Here is a 21,730-nt window from a genome sequence, read left to right on the forward strand (position 1 = left end):
AAAATACATGTCAAATAATTTTTTTTTCAAGGATGGTTACAGTCATTTTAGGCAGTTAATGTAATGCTGATGTATATTCAAGTGTCATTGGACTATGATCATTTTTAAACCATTTTGCAGAAATACTCTACCTCATTTGAGATATGTGTGATTTAGAATGAATGTATTTATTTACATACAGGACTTAGTTAATTACTGTTTATGACTGTGCTGAACAAATGAATCCCCAAAGTTACATTGCAAACTCACTGTTTTTAAAAAGAAAATATCAAAAATAAATATTTTACCACTGCATATATGAGTAATTTGTGCATGCAGCACAAAAAAAAGACATAATATATAGCTAATATAGAGACTTATGTGCCATGAATACTCACTTCACAACATGAGCAGTGACTATAATATATCACATTGCAAGAAATTCTTTGATTGTGCACTCTACATCTTCATGTGTGACATTAAAGAGAGTTGACAAGGTGTTGGATAAGTTCGGTTTCCAAATTTGGGGACAGATTGTGAATAAATGTGTTGAAAAGCAATGTATTTGATGTGTAACACTTGTAAAAACATGTAGAAAAATTAATAAAAAAACACTCCCTATGCTGCTTGTGTTATAGTTTGTCCTTCCTTATAGTTAGAATGCTGTTTTAGTTTTTATAAAGAGGAAAATGGGTAAAACTATTGAATTGCCGGTTGTACTTTTGTGGAATTTACTGTTAATATAGAACTCAAAATCAACTCATAAAGATTTAACATGGGAAATGAGAGAATCTGGACTTTATCCTGTATGTCCTTGTTAGAAATTGAAGGCCTCATTGTTTGCAGTTATGCTCTATCTGTGTACCACCATAGGAACTTTTTCATAATTCCTATGAGTGCTGGAGAACATAAACCATTTTTTGTATTTCTGCACTCCTTCTTCTAAGTATTTTCCCAGCACAAGAGGAATGTTTAGCGCCGTATGCGTACCTTGACTGCTCAAATGCATACAGTAAATGCAGAACCTGCAATTTTAAGTAAAAGAGAAATCATGCCAACAACAGCTCACAATGTTTTGCTGTGAAAAATTAAATGGATCAACAGTGTAGTCTGGGATTTAGCGAGCCTATTTGCATGGTTTCATGTTGCGCACCATCTGATATCATTAGGATTCCTATTGGTACAGTGAAGGCAAATAGAAATTAAGCTCTCGAAGATATGTACAGTCGTACTTGGAGCAGCACCCTAGTTGGTAGTTAACCTCAGAGAGCCCCCAGAACTGAAAGCACCTCTTGTGGGGCCAAGTAAACCCTGAACAAACCCAGCCCTGCTCAGTGTTGTATCAATGTACCCCTGGTTATGGACTTTCACAACATCCTAAAACGGCATATTAAAATAACCTTTACTTTCAGCTAAATGTTGTCAGAGGAGCTGGACATATAAAACTGTATTAAATGTCTGTGTCTGCGCCAAAAGATGTAGTCGGCCTAGTGTCAGTTTATCTTTGACTATGTAATGTTTGCTTTATAAACTCAGGAATACTCAACCTTTGCTTATATTTAAATTTCCAAGTAAATTTGAACAGAGATATATTTTCCTACAAACTGAATACTACAAACTACAAGCGTTGTAAGTAGTAGTTTTTGTGTAATTGAGGAATATGTGACCGTCTGAGTTGATGGGTTTGAGGTGGTAAGATGATTTTATTTTTTTTTACCTTCTTCCCCACCAGTGAGAGACACCTTAGTGCTTTTCTATTGTCCCTGTTCCTGTAGTTGTGGGTGGATGTGATGAGCTGTAAGAAGTGTACTGCTTTGCATACTGATAACAGTGTGCAAACTGTTAGCTGCTCTACTGAACGCCACAGGCAGGTACAGGGACACGCTTAATCGTTTGTGGCAGCTCTCAGAAGTATACCGGACACTCTTTTATGTTCAGCAGCTTTACTCTTTCACAGAGTGAAACCAGACCTCTTCTAGCTATGGCATTTTGGGTTCAGGTGGTTTTCCTGCTGGGAAACATAATAATACCACCAGTGGTAAGAGGAAGAGTGGAAAAAGAGCTGTCTCCAGAGTGCAGACAATTCCTCTACATGGGAACACCACCGACCGGACTGGTACACCACTCCCTCCAGTTCATTTGCCAGCGCTACAACAAGAAGCCTCGCTACGTGACTCTGTACAACACCGTGGACCACATACCCATCTACTCCGCCTACACCTTTAAACGCACGGACGGCGAGAAATGTATGGATGTTCCATGGATGTTTGAGCCTCAGGTAAAGCAAACTAGAAAGTAAATTCTTTAACGTGAGCAGCACCCAGAAGCCACATTTGTGTTCTTTTGAAAATGCTTTATTTCATGCAAATGTTTTGTGATCATATTCAATCATTCTTTGATTTGATCGGTATCTCCCTGCACAGCTATCCACGTCCGCTGACACAGAGGAGATGCAGCCCTTTCCCCGTGGTTACATGCACATGAATTTTGAAGATGCCCAAGCTGTACTGGACGATTACACAAACGCCATCCTCTACGAGCGAGGTACCCTCAACCCGGACGAGCATCAGGATGAACCTGACGACAAGGCCTCCACTTACACCCTCACCAATGTTGTGCCCGTGGTGCCTGAGTTCAACAACGAGGTCTGGAACAGGCAGGCGCACATCATCCGCAAACGGCTCAACAACTACTGCCGTGGAACGGCTTACATCGTGACTGGCGTCACCACGTCCGGGAAGATGATCCGCCGGGAAAACATCAACCGCATCGCAGTTCCCACCTACTTGTGGTCCGCCTACTGCTGTGTTGACTACGACCACAACACACCTTACAACGAGCGCTACAAGTTCCCGTCCTTCGCTTACTACGGCCTGAATGACGGGGGGAGCAATGGTGTGGTGGAAATCTCCGTCCAGAAGCTGAAGGAGTTCCTCAAGAGGACAACCTTTGTGAACCAGAACTTTCAAATCTTTGTGGGCGACTGTGTCCCAGCAGCGTCCGGTATGACAGCATAGGGAATTATTTATAGATATTAGGTAGCTGCCACTCTCTCTATGTAAGAAGAAAAACACAGGTGTTACTGATATCGTTGAAAATGATATAGGTTAATTCAATGTAGTGTTTTAAAAGATTTACCCACTTATACAGTAACTGGCCATTTGTAGGTATTCTTGATGGTATTTTAGAATTGGCAATCCCCTCCTCAAAAACAGTCAAATTAAAATGTTGATGACTCAACCTGTACTTGGGGGCGTGTACACATTTTCAAGCTGACTTTTAAGCCCCTCCCCCAAGAACTACAAGATAGCTGCTAGCTTCCCTGGCTAGAAAAACACTGTTGGAGAACTGAACGTGGTGCCCACTCAGGTCTCGTGGAGCTGGCTAATCAGATCAGACTGTGCTTCCTTTTTAGTAGGGAAGCACCGAAATGAAAATTCTTGGCCGAACCGAAAACCGAGGATGAAGAGACCAAGGCCGAAAACCCGAAACCGAAACACTGAAAGAAATTATTATGACAATAGTACCATTGCATTTATGATTGCATTCATTGCATGTTTTTTTTAAGTTAATAGCTACAACGATAAAATGTTTTAAATTAGGGATGCACCGAAACATCCTGTTTCGGCCGTGTTGTTTCGGCGACAAAAGTCTTTTTCGGTGGCCGCATATTTGGTGCATCCCTACTTTTTAGCTTATTTTGTCCACCAGAAAGCAAATAACAGTCCTCTAGTTGTGACATGGGAGCCTTACGTGTCCTGTAAGGACTGGTCAGTGGTCTCTTCGGGTTGTGCTGATGCTGGCGTTTTCTAGCTGTTCTAATCACCGCACCTTAAGGTGGAGTGCAAAAACAACCATAAAGAGGGGACTAACAGCACATAGTTTTAGATAGTCTTTACAGGAATACAGTCATAGTCTTGCACTTGACTGTTCCCAAACGGAAAGTTGTACAAAGGGAGTATAAAGCCCACTCAAGCATGTTAGTGAGCCAGCATGCAAAACACAAGGACTGCAGAACTAGCCGACTAAATGTCAGTTCAAATGTTATCAGTCACACCTGTGCCTTTTACTGCTACACCGAGGTAAAATGCCTGCTCTGAAAAAGGTCCATCACAATTCCATTAAAACATGGGATTACATGACACCACATTTCCTTCTGTCTGAATTAATTATGTTCTTGCTGTTGATTATACTTGTTTGAATCATTAGTAACAACTCACAGCTGGAGACTGAATCTTGTCTGTTGTCTAGTCGCATTCACAACGTAACCAAATGTGCTTTCTTTGTCTGTTTCGCAGTAATAAAACACTGATGTCTCTATATTTTTGTCACGTTTTCATTTGAATTTCATTATAATGTCGTCTGAAACTGGAAACAGGCCAATGTTTGGGGGGGGGTCGCCAGTCTATCACAGGGCTAACACAGAGACAGACAACCATTCACACTCACACCACCTTTTATTTCATTATCTATTTTTTATTGACCTATGCAAAACAATCAATTTTCTGTAGTGTAGCCGTAGATTCTATTGGAGCCCTTTGAGAAATTACTAAATACATTTTCATGGGGTAAAGCTTTCAAATCTGTTACTGTTAAACCGTCGTCTATAAGACTTGTGCAACACAAATATCTATACTATAATAAAACAGAACTTTACTCTCCACTGCCACCGCCTATAAAGTGCTGCCGTTCAAATGGAAGAGATCTAGATTCTCATACCGAGACAAAACTCAACGCAAAAGGCCAACACCCAAAAGGCCTTCATCTGTCTTCGTGCACAAAATGAAGGAAAGATTTTCAAGTCGGCGTCGCCTTTTCCTCGACAGGTTGGAATAATAATAAAATGCTCCCACCGAGAGATAACATTCACCGTGTTTGAAGGACACCTACGACGCTCATGGCAATTTGAATATATGGAAAAGACTTTACAATGGAAGACCAGTTTGCTCAAAGTATAGAAGATACACGAAGGTAAATGACGGGCGTGATAGAGGCCGTGCTGGGGAGATAACTGTGAATTTGCAGCGGGGTGCAGCAAGAAAGAGACATACTAACAGGAGAGCAGAGGTCTAAAAGGACAAAAAAAAAAAGAGTGAGGAAAAGCTGCAGTGATGATACCTACGCCTGCAAACTGTGCCGTGACCCTGGCTGCTTTTGTGATCGTGCTGGGCTGTGGGCTGCTACGGGGAGCCCAGGCAGGAGTGGTAGGGGACTTTAACCATGTGGAGCGCTGCAAGGACTCCCTCTATATGGGAACTCCACCACGAGGCTACCTCAGCAACACCTTTAAGAAGATTTGCCAAAAGTACGAGGATAAACCCCGTTATGTGACCATGTATGACTCCAAAAGACACATCCCCATCTACTCTGCCTATACATTCAAGAAGTCAGATGGGGAGAAGAAGGTGGACTTCCCTTGGATGTTTGAACCTCAGGTGAGTGTCTCTTCAAGCTTATTCAGCATAGATGTACTATAATATGGTCTGCCTTTCAGACTAAAGTCGGGTAGATGTGCATGCAATGTGAATCCTGGTGTCACATTTCTATAAGGTACTGCATATTATATCCACGTATGAAGGATTTCATAGTGTTTTTGGAGGCAAAGAACAAATGTCAGGTGAGATTTCATTCAGTCACATCCAAAATATTGTTTGGAGAGGTTGATCAATTGAATTGCATTTGCTGCAGGTAACAAAGTACACATGAGATAAGCTGCTTTATTTGCTATGAATGGCATATCAGTGAGATAGTGTTGCTATTACCATTTACGCTAAGTTGTCACAAGAAAATATGTTTCGTAATGTGGAAAAAATGAATGACTTAAAGGGGAACTACTGTTTTTTTACAACCTGGACCTTATTTCTGGCATAAAATACGATCGTTTACTCACCCATATAACTTTGGTGTCATTTTTAGTCCTTCGGAAGATAGTTAGCTCCAGTGGAGCGGCACTTATATCCATATAGTGGGAGTGAATGGGGCACCGAAACGCAGCCTCTAAATAACGCATTATCTGCCGTGAAACTCGTTCATTTCACCAATATTTTGTTATGATACGCTAGTGCTATTCCCTGTTGAGTCCAGAGTTACCTGTTATTTATTCACGGACGCAGCGGTTTGTTGTTCTTTGGCCAACTGTTCCTCTCTCTGTCTCCGCATCCTCCTTTCAACGAGCTCCTCATCCGTATACTCTGGCTCGAAACAGTAAGGACGTCCATGATAAACAAAGTCGTCGTCCACAACCTCAGAATCGGAAAAATATTCAGCCATGTTGCAAAAAACTAGCAGTAGCAAATTACATGTAAACAAGCTGACCGTCGCAGATGCGCGCGGTGCTCAGAGGTTAGTAGGTCAATCTACAGACCCCGGATGATGATAACAGGTAACTCTGGACACAACAGGTAATAGCACTAGCGTAGCATAACAAAATATTGATGAAAAGAAAGAGTTTCGTGGCAAATAATGCTTTATTAAGAGGCTGCGTTTCGGTGCCCCATTCACTCCCATTATATGGATATACATGGCACTCCAATGGAGCTAAATATCTTCTGAACGACTCCAAATAACACCAAAGTTATATGGGTGAGTAAACGATCGTATTTTATGCCAGAAATAAGGTCCAGGTTGTAAAAAACGGTAGTTCCCCTTTAAATCTACTCCACTTTCAGATGTAAAATAAAAATGTCAATTTTCATTAATACAGTTCCTGTTTCTTCTTTCTCCCTAAAGTTGGCCTCAGAAAAGAGTAGCAGTAACATGGAGCCCTTTCCCCAATCTTCAAACATGCACATGAACTTCGAGGACACCCAGGCAGTCCTGGAGGACTACGCCGACGTGGTTCAGTATGAGCGTGGCCAACTCAATCCTGATGAACACCAGGCTGACCCTCTAGACAAAGCCTCCACCTACAGCTTGACCAATATCGTGCCTCAGGTCAGGGAGTTCAACTTGGGTCCCTGGGCAGAACACCAGGACCTGATTCGGAAGCGTCTCAACAACTACTGCCGTGGCAAGGCCTTTGTGGTCACCGGGGTCACCACTTCCGGGCACACGATCCGTCGCAACAACCTGGACCGTGTGGCCGTGCCGGAATACATGTGGTCGGCCTACTGCTGCACGGAATTTGACCAAAATGCGCCTTACTTTGTGCGCTACAAGTTCCCCGTGTTTGCATCTTATGGGCTGAATGATCGCGTCAACAACCACATGGTGGAGGTTCCACTCAAGAACCTGGAGAAATTCCTCAAGGGAAGGATGGATGTGGACAAGAACTTCCAGATTTTCTACAACGACTGCGTGCCAGACAACTAAGACAAAGCATGGTCTCCGTTAGAAGTGAAATTTAAAGCGTTGCAGGGATTTAGATTGTAGAAAGGTTCGGGGGGTTCTTGTGTCCGAAAAACATACACTGAGCCAAGATGCGTGTCGAAATTATATTATATATTGTAAGGAATAAAACGGGTTAGAGTCTGAATTGAGTCTGTCTTTTTTCTTCTAAACTCTGAAGATTATTTTCTTGATCAATTGAGTCCTCATTTCTTTTAGTCTTAGTGGAAAATTAAATCAGCGTTAACAGTAAATATTGTAGGACTATTAAGCTGCTTTGCAAAGTCCTACAACTGCCTTTTGAAATATTAATATTTTTGATCATAATATTGTGATATACAGTATATTGAAGTCCCAAAGGGGATTCAACAGATTTTGAACAACATGAACGTTCTCCAGTTACTTTAATGACTTCAGCCACAGGATGGCAGTACAGCTCTACTTGAAACATGTATGTCAATGATTAAAAAACAAACTTTATACACAGTATAAGACACTTTCCATAGCATCAACATGTTGAAAATGTAAATATATCTAATAATCCCGGCCGTCATGTTCCCCTTTTGGCTGTCTGAGGCATGCACAGGTTATAAAACGAACACTGATCCAGAGACGACACTCTCTTCCATGCCACCCAGCCTCGCCTCTGCAGCTCTGTCGTCTCCAGTCGACATCCATAGTAGTGAGGGTCGACCACTAGCAAGTAGCTCCCCTTCTCCCCGGTGCACACCCCTAGCACCCCCTTAGAGGAATTGTCCCTGTCTCCTCCCATCATGACCGGAGATGCGTGCTTCTCAAAGTGCCGATGGAGCTCTTCCACCGCAACCTGCTCCAACTCCGCTCCTCCACCTCTGACGTGCACCAACTTGCAGGGGACGTCGTAGAAGTAGTCAAGGACGAGGGAGGCTTCAAACGTTCCTATCCACTCCCTGGAGCCTATGAAAGAGCTCGGCTTGTCCCCCATCGTGACCAAGGCTTGCTGAACTTCTGCGAGGCTTGGTGCAGGTCTGCTTTGGCAAAGCCAGGAAGCAATTGTTTGAATGGTGCGGTATCCACATCCCCAGCCTCTGTCATCTTGTCCATCACAGCCATAGTGGAAGTACAGATAGTCTCCTTTAATTAGAGAACACCTCATAGGATCTGAAAGTGGATTAGGAAGACCGGTGTGTACATTCTTTGATAAGGTTTCCATCTTCCACATAACCTTCTCCTCCTCCTCTTCTCCTCCTCCACATCCTCCCCAGTCAATCTTCTCCTCAGACGCAGCTACGGCTTTTTCATCCATTTTTTAAAATTATTCTCCACGAAGCACGCGTTTAAAATATAAAACAACACTAATTCACAGCCTCTCTGCGTTTCATAACACGTACAACTCATGACAGCCGTCTGGTGCAACCGCAATAACAGTCCGACTTGCAACAATAACGCGGTTCCGCCTCAGAATTGTTCCCACTAATAATAATAATAATAACGATGACGCCTTCATGAACTTTTAACCATCTCTCGTTTAATTCAGGCAAACTTCTCATTTGTTGAGCGAACTTATTGTAAAACAACAATTATATATTATTTACAAGTAGCTGTATTATTATGGGAATACACTGGACTAAATGGAGTAAAACGAGCATCACAAAATGGCTTTATATTAAACCCAAAGCTATTTTGTAGCAAATCTGACGATCTGCAACTTATTCTGGCAGTATTTGAATGCAGCATATCTCAACGTAGCACACCTGGCTCAACAACTGTAATTAATTAGTCGCGACCTTGTTTTTCTCTTCAATAATTTACACCTTGAAATAAAAAAACAAAAAAACAAACAAACACATAGGTGTCGTATTACCGTGGTTTTGTTGTCTTTGTGTGGCGGAGACATAAAAAAATGACACCAACCGTAAAGAGAGACGCGTCCCGGCAGAGAACAGCTCCTCCTATGGACCAAGAGGACAGAGATCATCTCCGCAGGGCTACAAGGATGTGGGAGAATTAGTCCAAAAGTGTAAGAAAAACGAGTAGAGGTTGGCGAGAAACGAAAGAAAGAAAACTCTGCAAGATATTAAATTAGTTATTTCTAACTTATTTCTATAATTAGCTAATATCTCATTTAATGATCCCCTTGAACATAACAAGCTTTTTGATAAATAAAAGAATAAACACTTGCTTTTATCTGCTCTATCAAGTTGCAAGAACTCACCTGAGATGATACCCAGAATGGTGACACACATCACATCCACCTTCATTTTACCTGTTGTAACATCAAGTGTGTAATTAAAGACAGGGCCTGTTAGATTCACATTCCCCTTCTAATTCCAGCAGAATGAATTATTTTAATATATAAAGAGAGTAGAGGGAAGTACTGTGTAACAGGGATCATCTGAAGGTCGATCTGTTGGTGCAGGTATTTATTAACAGTACTAACAACACAAAGAGGTTTTACCTTGAGGTGCAGTCTGTTTTCCAGGCTTATAAAAGTGACAATTAACAGCATGGCTACAAAACATCACAGCTGTTTGGTGACTTGCTCTAATTATCAAATGATATGGTGATGATCCCATGACTGTTCCTCCTCACTAGTAAGGTTTGGGATTTTTATTCAAATAGTGCAACAACTGTTTGGATTCTCATGAAATGTGCTACAGATCTCCAGTTTTCAGACCGTGAATACTAATTTTCTCTGGCACCACAAACAGATGACAATGATTGATTATTTTGAGTCTATTGTACAGGTCGTTTTGGTGTTAACTACTATTCAGACTTATCGTAGATGCAGATTATGTGGGTCCTGGTGCTATGAGGGGTATGAAACAGCAATAAGATGAAAAAATCCAATAATACCAATCAGTGAGAAACCAAATCGATTAGTATCACACTAAAACCAGAGTTAACACTGCACATTAGTCTGGTAGCTGCCGCCATGATGCTCTGCCATATCAAAAGGAGAAAACCAGTTTGCTGTTCCTTTACAGGGTGGAAAATCTTTTTTCCTGGACTCTTTACTATCCTCTGTAGTTGTCGTCTATTGAGGGTGGAGCAGTTGCACAGTGAAGCAGGATGTAAGGATGCTCACCAAACCAAAAGTAGAACATAGTGAGGACGATAGTTGAGTCCTCTAGAGCTAAAAGTGCAAGGAAAGGTGCTGTAGATGTGTCCCTCTCTATCACTGAATTCCCACAGGATCAGTAAAGCATCTGTTTCTATCTATTCATCACAATTTTCCCAGGAACGTCAGAAAAGCATTGTAGAGAGTCAGGTAGGCCACAGATTTTTTTTTTTTTCATGAAGACCTAAATGATCATTAGTCCACAATAATGTATAGAGGAAAATCCAGATGTTTCTGCTCTTATCTTGGAGTGGGTGTCTTGCAAATCTCAGACCAAAAACACAACTACAATCCTGAAGGAGCTTAAAATGTAGAAACAGTAACATACCTGTAGAAATGTCTACATCTTGCTAATCTTTGTTCAAATCTCCATGATAAGAAAAACACAAAAAAATAATTATTTTATAAATAATACCTCTATCCACATTCGGACAGCCAGTCAGGCCAACAATGTATGAGACAATAAGGGATTCAAGTATTCTCAACAATGTCTTAATCACTGGTAACTGTTCGTCCTTTAAAGTTGCTTCGCTGTCAATGTCTTTTACAACAGATGTGATTGTGGACTCCAAACGGCTCGCTTCTCCAATGGTGGACAACAAGCTCAACTCCACAGGTATGACTTTATCACTGTTACTCTTCTGTTCACTGTTGAACCCTGACTCTCCAATAGTCTTTTAGAACTGAAGAAGTTACTTGGACGAGTGGTGAGACGTCTTCGAGAATGTCTACAAGTCCAGTTGCTCTTGTTTCAGCTTGTTTTTTGGACGTACCATGACCTGGATGACTGAGAACACAAAAGCTCAAACTGTTTGTTTGGAGGAAGAAAGAAACACAGAAAGAAACACCAAAACCTCATCCTGAATTAAGGTTTGGTGCTGCAGGAGGATTTAACACAGCCCAAAAGAGTATATAATTAAAAATGATATGTGCAGTCATCATGGTAAATGTTTTATTAAGCCAATATTATCACATACATTCTTTTGAGCCAAGACTTGTCAGAAAGTGGTATAATGAAGTCAAGTTAGTAAACTCCAGAGGCATAAAGTCATAGAAAGCTCTTCCTAAAATTTAACAAATACAGCTTGACATTTATTAAAAGAAAAATGAGAAAAAGTCAAATGTAAAAACTGAAGTAAACAAAATAAGCCTTATTAATGACAACAACAACAACACTACTACTACAACACTACTAACAACTAACCCTAGGTCCTGCAGGTTATGAAGTCTCAGTTTTCCTGTTTTCTCATCATCTGTAGAAAAAGAAACAAGTGAAACAGTGATTAGAGAGAAGAGTCACTGTTTTTTGGCATCAACTGCTACAATCAGAGAGCTACAGCAGACATTTCAGATGTAAACCAAGTAAAATACTTTATCACTTTATACTATATCACATTAAAAAGTTCAAAACTCACCTTAAAGGGAAAGAAGATTGTTGAGTTTATACTGTTGTATTATTAATATTTGAAATATTCTCATACTCATGTTCCTCTCGCTCTAAAAGAAGAAAATAAAGTTTTGTCACATCATTCTCCAAACATTTGTAATAGTTATATACTGTATTTAATTATTTTTAATCAGACACACACTGACCTTTATTATCTGACTGTGGTTTAGGTTTGATGTTGATTCTGAATATAATAGAAAGTGTTGTTAAATGTGGCCACATGAACAGATGTTGCTCAAAAAACAAACAAACAAAAAAAAAAACAGTAACTCATGCTGTATTTTGTCCCATTTTATCAAAGTAGTAATATATATGTAATATTATAAAATTAGAATTATAAGATTACTTAATTATACAAGTTGGTGCATGCAAAGATATTATAATTATAAAATCATTTACATTTCAACAAATGTAACATTTATAAGGTTTATGAAATAAATGTTGTCCATTCAATAATTAATCATAAACTCTTTATAGAAAAATGTCAAACGCCTGCAAATGAAAACACAACCAAATACTTCTGCATCTAAACTGGCAGTTTTACGTTGAACATATTTATCCTCAGAGATAATTCTAACCAGACTACAACCACAGAGAGTCGTGCTAAGACTTTTAATTTGCTGGCTGTGTCTTAAAATATGAGATGTAGGTGGAATCTGGGACCCTGTTACAAGTTCGGATTTCTAACAAAAAATTTACATTTACTTTGTTACTGTGATTAACTTAAGTTCATTTGTTCATTTCTTCTGCAAAGGTTTTCATATTTAAGAAGGTTTGTTAAAGAACAATTAAGCAGAGGTTTGTATTTCAAACCACTGTTGTTGCATACATTGAAAATAATTCTTCCATCTTTAGTCGGTAGAAAAGATCTGACGGAAAAAGGGGAAACTTATGACTCTTCAAGCTCCTCATGGTAAAATACTGAAATCTAACCACAAATACTAGAATAATAACAATATCTGCAAACAGTACCTGTTACAGTCAATCCATGCACCACTGATGATGTTATCTCAGTTATATTATTCTTTTCTTGACAGGTGTAGCTGCAAATGACCCTTTGCTAAATATCAAACTTTTGTTTGAAACAGCTGTCTGGTTATAATTCAAAGCTATTTTTCACTTACTTTTTTCTGCAAACATAGTAGCTTACACCAGCAATGATAGCAATGACAGCACAACATGCTACCACTATTCCAACGATGCAACCAACAGGACAATCTGAGGGCTTCTCTTTCTCTAGAAAGGCAACAATAAAATATTTTTTACATATATTATTTTTTAAAACTGTCTCATGATCCCCAAAGCCTCTTTTTTTTGGCAGAATGGTGGTTTAAGCGAACAACTTTTCATTGCTAAGTTTCGTACTTTAAGGCTTTATTTTCTCATGAGTTTAGAAAAAATAGCCCACATCTTTTTGCTATGAAATAGCTGTAAAAAAAAAAAAACAATTACGCTTAGTTAGTTTAACAGTTCGATGGCAAAGCAAGAACAGGAAATGAAAAACACAATCCCACTAGAATCAACAATATCTGCAATCAATACCTGTTACAGACAATCCATGCACCACTGATGATGTTCTCCCAGTTATATTATTCCTTGCTTGACAGGTGTAGCTGCCGCTGTCAGAGAGTTCAGCCTCTTTCATGAACTCAGCAGAATGGCTGAGTATCTCACTTCTATTGAATATCCAGGTGTAACTGGCAGCTGGTGTGGACTCAGCATTGCAGACCAGTTTAAATGTCTCTTTCAAAAGGATCTGACTTGGACCTGTGATTTGAACATTTTCTGGTCCATCTGAAAAACAGAAATTACAGCAACACAAATGCAGTAATTCAGCCAAATAAAATGAATGGACAAGCTGAACAGTGTGGTACTTACAGTTAACAGTCATGCTGTATTTAGCTCCATCACTGCTGACGGGGTTGCTGATGTTACAGAAATATTCTCCACTGTCTTTTCTAGTCACAGTGTTAAACATCAACACTCTGTTGTTGTCGTGAAGAGCCATGTTGTCAGTCAGGATCAGAGCTGAGCCATCCTTCATCCAGTTTCTGGTAACGATAGAGCCAGAAGCCTCACAGGTCAAAGTGAAAGAGGTTCCCTCAACAAGTGGATTGTTTGTTGATGGACGGACAGAAGCTCCTGATATTTTCTCTGTTGGGTAAAGAAGTATTTTATAGGAAATATTTGAAAGCAAGACACAAATTACCTGCATAGCTGGACAAGATGATGGACGAGTAATAAAATCTATTAAAATCTAATAATTTAAGGTTGCTCAAGAACATTGACACATAATCACCACAAACATTTACTGTAAATACTGGATTGTGTTTTCTCATGACATTTTCACTTCACCAGTGCGGTCCACCAATCATTTGTTGATTTCTAACATGTTTAATGTTTCAATTAGGTTATGTAGTGCAGTTCCAATTAAATATAAACTCATCGTTAGGTAAAAGACTTACATAAATAAAACCTCTCAATCCCAACTTACCCAGTACAGAAACAGTTGAAGGCTGAGATGTTTGATATCTCAGAGTTTTGTGGTTAAAGGCCTGACAGCTGTAGTTTCCACTCTGACTCATCTGAATGTTCATCAGTCTGAGCTCTGGTCCAGTATCTGACAGCTTGTCTCCATTCACAAACCACATAAACTGGGCAGAAGGTCTAGATTCAGCTGAGCAGATCAGATTGATGTTTGATCCTTCCTCAATGTCCACTTCTGATGGAGACAGCTTTATATTTTCTGGACCGACTGAATGTAGACGAAAGGCCCAACAAATAAATGAAAATCAAAGTTTGTTGCTTGAAAATCTACATGATATATGACATACAGATTGTCGTCCTAGTGATGTTTGCATGCAGATGTTATGACATAAATCACTGAGCGGGTAGGATAGTAACTCACAGATGATGGAGAGGTTTACTGGATCACTGGTGCCATTACTGAAAGGATTGAACACGTGACACCTGAATGGTCCCTGGTCATAGCGAGTCACATTGACTATAGTCAAAGTGGAGCCTCCATCAGTGAGATGAACTCTGTCACTTCCTGTAACCTGAGAGCTGCCGTTCATCCAGAGGAAAGAGAGGGAGGATCCAGAGGAGGAGCAGGACAGACTGACAGAGCTGTTGAACTCCACCAAGTCTGCACTTATAGGAGTTACTGTTACACTGGAGACTGGCTCTGGGAGTGAAAAAAGGAATGGGATTATAGTTGTGTTATAGAGCTGTTGAACTCAGTCAAGTCTGTGGTGATTGAAGTCACCACAACACTGGCAAAACACAGTGTTGTGCATCAACATTCATTGAACACGTTCATATTTTTGTAAAAGGAAACGCATAATTTTTCCAACTGTGACTGCAGACGTGAAAAAAAAGAAAAGAAAAATAAGTTCCATGACACCTGTCAGTTGACATGTGATTTACGGCATACAGCATGGCTGGTGCAGGTCAGTCAGAGATTCTATTGAACAAGAGCAGCTCAAAGTTGCTCATTTAAAAAAATAAAAAAATGTTCATTTTGGAGTCTATGAACTTAGTTCAAACTTAAATAACACTTGTTCAACATTGGCAATACGCTCTGTGGGTAAAAAAACACAGTGGTTTTGAAATGGCCCCCCACTGAAAAAAGGGAACATTGTTCTTTAGTGTGGAACAATGTAGACACTGGTGATGAACCCCATGTTATTGATACTATGATCAGTAAACTTGACTTGACGTTCAAGATTTGCATTTGAGATGATATTTTCTCGCTTCTCCAGACAGTATGAAAAAAAGCATATAAACAGCTCCACCAACAACTGACACACAATAGACACTTTTACCAGAGTTTTAAATGATGGTATGACATTAATCAAACAAACATATAGTATGTTTCAAGACCACCATCTACAGTAATCTAGAGCAGATGGTCTAAATTTAATCTGAGATTAATAGGTATCAAATAAGTCTTACCAAGGACTGTGATGACTGAAGGTTCAGATGTTTGATATCTCAGAGTTTTGTGGTTAAAGGCCTGACAGCTGTAGTTTCCACTCTGACTCATCTGAATGTTCATCAGTCTGAGCTCTGGTCCAGTATCTGACAGCTTGTCTCCATTCACAAACCACATAAACTGGGCAGAAGGTCTAGATTCAGCTGAGCAGATCAGATTGATGTTTGATCCTTCCTCAATGTCCACTTCTGATGGAGACAGCTTTATATTTTCTGGACCAACTGAATGTAGAGGAAAGGCCCAAAAAATAAATGAAAATCAAAGTTTGTTGCTTGAACATCTACATGATATATGACATACAGATTGTTGTCATAGTGATGTTTGCATGCAGATGTTATGACATAAATCACTGAGCGGGTAGGATAGCAACTCACAGCTGATGGAGAGGTTTACTGGATCACTGGTGCCATTACTGAAAGGATTGAACACGTGACACCTGAATGGTCCCTGGTCATAGCGAGTCACATTGACTATAGTCAAAGTGGAGCCTCCATCAGTGAGATGAACTCTGTCACTTCCTGTAACCTGAGAGCTGCCGTTCATCCAGAGGAAAGAGAGGGAGGATCCAGAGGAGGAGCAGGACAGACTGACAGAGCTGTTGAACTCCACCAAGTCTGCACTTATAGGAGTTACTGTTACATTGGAGACTGGTACTGGGAGTGAAAAAAGGAATGAGATTATAGTTGTCATCTAATAACAAAAGTAGAGTAGAGGGAAGCAGTGTAGTAGCTGTCAATAAATCTCATGTTTATCATGACATGTTGAATATTCATGTGGTCTGATCAGATTTTACTGGTAGTGGTGGTAAAACAAGTTATGTCACTGTTTGACATTTTCTTTTAGTTTATATCCTGTTTAATTTTGTAAATCACTTTCCTCTAATTGTTGTTATTAGTCTTACTTCCTTTCTTTGTGTTTCTTTACCCTGTGCTTGCTGTGTCGCCTCTGTTCATTTCATTCTTTTGTCATTTGTTTTTTTACAATTAAAGTTTTCTTTTTTTGTTGTTTGTTTTTCCTTCATGTTTTTGTTTTGTTCCTCTGACCTCCTGAACACTGCAACGCACACATCCCAAAACCAAAGTGCACAAACAGAATAAAACAAACAAAAATACAAAATATAAAATAAAAAAAGTCTAAACTGAAATAACCGAAGAATATATTTAAGTAACTTGTTTGCCTTTAATGATTATTTTTACTCTATTTATAAAGAAATAGTCTGAGTCCATTTTAGCAGGTTTATTTTGAATAGTTTATATAAAACAGAATTTCTTATTACCCAGTTTATTTAATTAACCTTCTCAGTTCAACAATGAACGGATGTAAAACTGTTGCTCACCATATACATCCAGTCTGGTGCTTCCTTCTCGTGGTTGTAGTTCTCCAGATGGTGTAATGGTAACTCTGTATACTCCACTGTCACTAAGAGTCAGACCCCTGAGCTCCAGAGACCCAGTAGATGGGAAGTAGGTGATCCTGCCTTCATACTCTGGTGTAGTTGAGTTTACTATAGTTGAAGTGATTATATCTCTGCCTTCAAATTTCCAGTTAATATAATATATTGGTTCTTCTTGTGGAGTCAGTGTTGTGGTGAAAATCACTTTCCCTCCCACAGCTGCATTAAGAGGACCATCTGGCAACAAACCAGCTCCTTCAGTTAAACCTGAAAACAAAGTTACACATTTGTGAAAGATTGTAATGACAGTCACAGTTCATGACAAAGTCTTGATCTAAAGAAACAAAACTCAACAAATTTGTTCCATTAAACAGAAAGTCAGCGTCGAGGAGAATTCATGTATTTGACTCTTTTTTTCCCCAGTGTTTCATCAAAATATTTTCATTAACTGGCTCCATTTGTGCATTTTCACTTTTTAACATGTTGCAAGTAAACAAGTGAATCTTTCCATCCACACATCTGTGCAATGAACTAATGTGTGTGTACATCAACATCACTGTTAATGACTGAATAAATAAACCAGCCATTTACAATAATAACACATTATCCCCTTGAACATAACAAGCTTTTTGATAAATAAAAGAATAAACACTTGCTTTTATCTGCTCTATCAAGTTGCAAGAACTCACCTGAGATGATACCCAGAATGATGACACACATCACATCCACCTTCATTTTACCTGTTGTAACATCAAGTGTGTAATTAAAGACAGAGCCTGTTAGATTCACATTCCCCTTCTAATTCCAGCAGAATGAATGATTTTAATTTATAAAGAGAGTAGAGGGAAGTACTGTGTAACAGGGACTTTCCCTTCATTGTGCATCTGAAGGTCGATCTGTTGGTGCAGGTATTTATTAACAGTATTAACAACACAAAGAGGTTTTACCTTGAGGTGCAGTCCGTTTTACAGGCTTATAAAAGTGACAATTAACAGCATGGCTACAAAACATCACAGCTGTTTGGTGACTTGCTCTAATTATCAAATGATGTGGTGATGATCCCATGACTGTTCCTCCTCACTAGTAAGGTTTGGGATTTTTCGTCAAATAGTGCAACAACTGTTTGGATTTTCATGAAATGTGCTACAGATCTCCAGTTTTCAGACCGCGAATACTCATTTTCTCTGGCACCACAAACAGATGACAATGATTGACTATTTTGAGTCTATTGTACGGGTCATTTTGGTGTTAACTACCATTCAGACTTATCGTAGATGCAGATTATGTGGGTCCTGGTGCTGTGAGGGGTATGAAACAGCAACAGGATGAAAAAAAACAAAACATGTGGAAATATGTGGAAAAAATCCAAAAATACCAATCAGTGAGAAACAGAATCGATTAGTATCACACTAAAACCAGAGTTAACACAGCACCTTAGTCTGGTAGCTGCCGCCATGATGCTCTGCCATATCAAAAGGAGAAAAACAGTTTTCTGTTCCTTTACAGGGTGGAAAATATTTTTTCTTGGACTCTTTACTATCCTCTGTAGTTGTCGTCTATTGAGGGTGGAGCAGTTGCACAGTGAAGCAGGATTTAAGGATGCTCACCAAACCAAAAGTAGAACATAGTGAGGACGATAGTTGAGTCCTCTAGAGCTAAAAGTGTAAGGAAAGGTGCTGTAGATGTGTCCCTCTCTATCACTGATTCCCACAGGATCAGTAAAGCATCTATTTCTAACGTCAGAAAAGCATTGTAGAGAGTCAGGTAGGCCACAGAATATGTTTTTTTTTTTTTTTTCATAAAGACCTAAATGATCATTAGTCCACAATAATGTATAGAGGAAAATCCAGATGTTTCTGCTCTTATCTTGGAGTGGGTGTCTTACAAATCTCAGACCAAAAACACAACTGCAATCCTGAAAGAACTGAAAATGTAGAAACAGTAACATACCTGTAGAAATGTCTACATCTTCTAATCTTTCTTCAAATCTCCATGATAAGAAAAACACAAAAAAATAATTATTTTATAAATAATACCTCTATCCACATTTGGATAATCCTACAGCCAGTCAGGCCAACAATGTATGAGACAATAAGGGATTCAAGTATTCTCAACAATGTCTTAATCACTGGTAACGGTTCGTCCTTTAAAGTTGCTTCGCTGTCAATATCTTTTACAACAGATGTGATTGTGGACTCCAAACGGCTCGCTTCTCCAATGGTGGACAACAAGCTCAACTCCACAGGTATGACTTTATCACTGTTACTCTTCTGTTCACTGTTGAACCCTGACTCTCCAATAGTCTTTTAGAACTGAAGAAGTTATTTGGACGAGTGGTGAGACGTCTTCGAGAATGTCTACAAGTCCAGTTGCTCTTGTTTCAGCTTTTTTTTTTGGACATACCATGACCTGGATGTCTGAGAACACAAAAGCTCAAACTGTTTTTTTTGGAGGAAGAAAGAAACACAGAAACAAACACCAAGACCTCATCCTGAATTAAGGTTTGGTGCTGCAGGAGGATTTAACACAGCCCAAAAGAGTATATAATTATAAATGATATGTGCAGTCATGGTAAATGTTTTATTAAGCCAATATTATCACATACATTCTTTTGAGCCAAGACTTGTCAGAAAGTGGTATAATGAAGTCAAGTTAGTAAACTCCAGAGGCACAAAGTCATAGAAAGCTCTTCCTAAATGTGCTGCCCCACTTTGACTTGCACGTCTGTGCCTGAGGGTGGCAGTATTGTGACAAGAGTGGTTGAACAAGAGAGCGAGTAAAACAATGTCAACAGAGTCGTCAATCTGCACCCAAACGTTAACAGCGCCAATCCTTTTGAGAGTAAAGAGAACATATGCCTGTGAGTAGTTTATGTTATGTTAATGAATAAAGACTCCGGGAGAAAACGTGTACAATGCATGAACGTTTACTAACATGTCTCAAGTGTCACACAACAAGGTTCCGGTTTGCAACAACCCCTGAACATCAGTTCCTATTACAGAACACCTCCCCTCTTTAAGTAAATATCTCCTCCTGATACTTAACAAGCAATGCATAACCACTATACCTCTGTTGGCATATTTTTCCTAAACTCACATCACATAACTGAACATTTACTGAACAGAATACATTTGTTCTCTGCTACTTGACTCCGCAGTATCTCACAAATTCAAACGTTCTGGAGGACGGGAAACTCTTCCCGAACTCGTCACATATGGTGTGTTGGTTGCGTCTGCCTGTTTGTGATTGTCTCCACCACTGGTCCTGTTTAGTTGACTGTCAGTGTTACTTGGCTCTGCCATTGTGGTAACAGTCTTATCAGGAGGCAACTGAGGTTGTGATTGGTCCAGTGGGCGCAGGTGTTTCCTGTTCCTTCTGACCTGTCCTTCATCAGTGTGGATAATGTAGGATCTGGGTGTTGTTGCCTGTTGTACGACTGTTCCATGTTTTCCATCTCCTGGAAGCCAAACCTGTTGGCCAGACTGTAACAGAGACAGTGGACGGGCTCTGTAGCGCAGGTTGTAGCGGCGTCTCACCTTTTCCTTCGCCCACTGCTCCGTCTTTCTTAGTCCTTTAATGTTTGGCCATCGAGGGAATAGAGATAGCGGGAGCTGTGGTATGGTTGTGCGAATCTTTCTTCCCATCAGAAGTTGTGCAGGGGAGTAACCGCACTCCAGGGGTGTGGCTCGATATGTCATCAGAGCTTTTGCTTTCTCACCTCCTCCTTTCCACAGTCCTTTCACCGTTGCTACTGCTCGCTCTGCTTCCCCGTTCGCCTGTGGGTATCTTGGGCTGCTTGTAATGTGTGCAAAACCATAGTCCGTGGAAAAGTCTCTGAACATTTCACAGCTGTACTGTGGTCCATTGTCAGAAACAACAGTTTCAGGTATCCCATGGCGACCAAAGGCATCTTTCAGGGCAGCAATGACTGTGCTGGCAGTGGCGGTGTGAAGGTGGGCAACTTCAATAAAGCGTGAGAAGTAATCCACTACTAGCAGATAAGTTTGTTTCTCCCAGAAGAACAGATCTGTGCCCACTCTCTGCCAGGGCCTCTCTTGTACTGGGGTGGTCAGCAGAGGCTCTCTGTGCTCTGCTCTCTGTCGTGAGCATGTGTCGCAGTTCGCGACCAGCTGGTTGATGTGTACAGACAGTCCTGGCCACCAGACTGACTGGCGGGCTCTCGCTCTGCATTTGACTATCCCTTGATGTCCATCATGGAGGTCATTCAGGATTTCTTGTCGCATGCTGTGAGGAATGAGAATCCTTTGGCCCCTGAGAAGCAGGTCTCCTGCCAGTGTGAGCATCTCTTTCTCTGGCCAGTATGCTGCCAGCTCTGCTGGTAGGGCATATTTTTCCGGCCACTCTGTCTTGCAGTACCTGATGAGTTTTTCACACACGGGGTCTTGTCTTTGTTTCTCTTGTATAGTTTTTAATCTGACTTCTGTGGCGGGAAGGCTCTGTATTACTGCATCGACAAACACTTTAACC

At 40.1% G+C, this 21,730-nt stretch overlaps 3 protein-coding genes across 3 annotated transcripts; 2 read left to right on the forward strand and 1 right to left on the reverse strand.

The window, feature by feature from the left end:
- The first annotated feature begins 1,194 nt into the window (after positions 1–1,194).
- Positions 1,195–4,167, forward strand: LOC311502925 (endonuclease domain-containing 1 protein-like). Its single transcript, XM_084565381.1, has 2 exons — positions 1,195–2,257; positions 2,403–4,167. The coding sequence occupies exons 1-2, from the start codon at positions 1,910–1,912 to the stop codon at positions 2,994–2,996; spliced, it is 942 nt and encodes a 313-aa protein (XP_084421507.1). The 5' UTR covers positions 1,195–1,909; the 3' UTR covers positions 2,997–4,167.
- Positions 4,168–5,456: 1,289 nt separating this feature from the next.
- On the forward strand, positions 5,457–7,410 carry LOC311502708 (endonuclease domain-containing 1 protein). Its single transcript, XM_084565047.1, has one exon. It carries the CDS (start codon positions 6,661–6,663, stop codon positions 7,288–7,290), a length of 630 nt encoding a protein of 209 aa, XP_084421173.1. The 5' UTR covers positions 5,457–6,660; the 3' UTR covers positions 7,291–7,410.
- Positions 7,411–7,693: 283 nt separating this feature from the next.
- ufsp1 (UFM1-specific peptidase 1) lies at positions 7,694–8,772 on the reverse strand. The gene has a single exon (XM_084551724.1). The coding sequence runs from the start codon at positions 8,588–8,590 to the stop codon at positions 7,856–7,858; it is 735 nt and encodes a 244-aa protein (XP_084407850.1). The 5' UTR covers positions 8,591–8,772; the 3' UTR covers positions 7,694–7,855.
- Positions 8,773–21,730: the final 12,958 nt, after the last annotated feature.

This window comes from Chelon labrosus (assembly GCF_963514085.1).
Source record: "Chelon labrosus genome assembly, chromosome: 1".
Taxonomy (NCBI): domain Eukaryota; kingdom Metazoa; phylum Chordata; class Actinopteri; order Mugiliformes; family Mugilidae; genus Chelon; species Chelon labrosus.

Bases quoted from the DNA above. Each gene is read 5' to 3' on its own strand.
- LOC311502708 (XM_084565047.1), top strand. From the start codon at position 6,661: ATGTCAATTTTCATTAATACAGTTCCTGTTTCTTCTTTCTCCCTAAAG.
- ufsp1 (XM_084551724.1), bottom strand. From the start codon at position 8,590: ATGGATGAAAAAGCCGTAGCTGCGTCTGAGGAGAAGATTGACTGGGGA.
- LOC311502925 (XM_084565381.1), top strand. From the start codon at position 1,910: ATGTTCAGCAGCTTTACTCTTTCACAGAGTGAAACCAGACCTCTTCTA. The intron at 2,258-2,402 runs GTAAAGCAAACT...CTCCCTGCACAG, and splicing joins CATGGATGTTTGAGCCTCAG to CTATCCACGTCCGCTGACAC.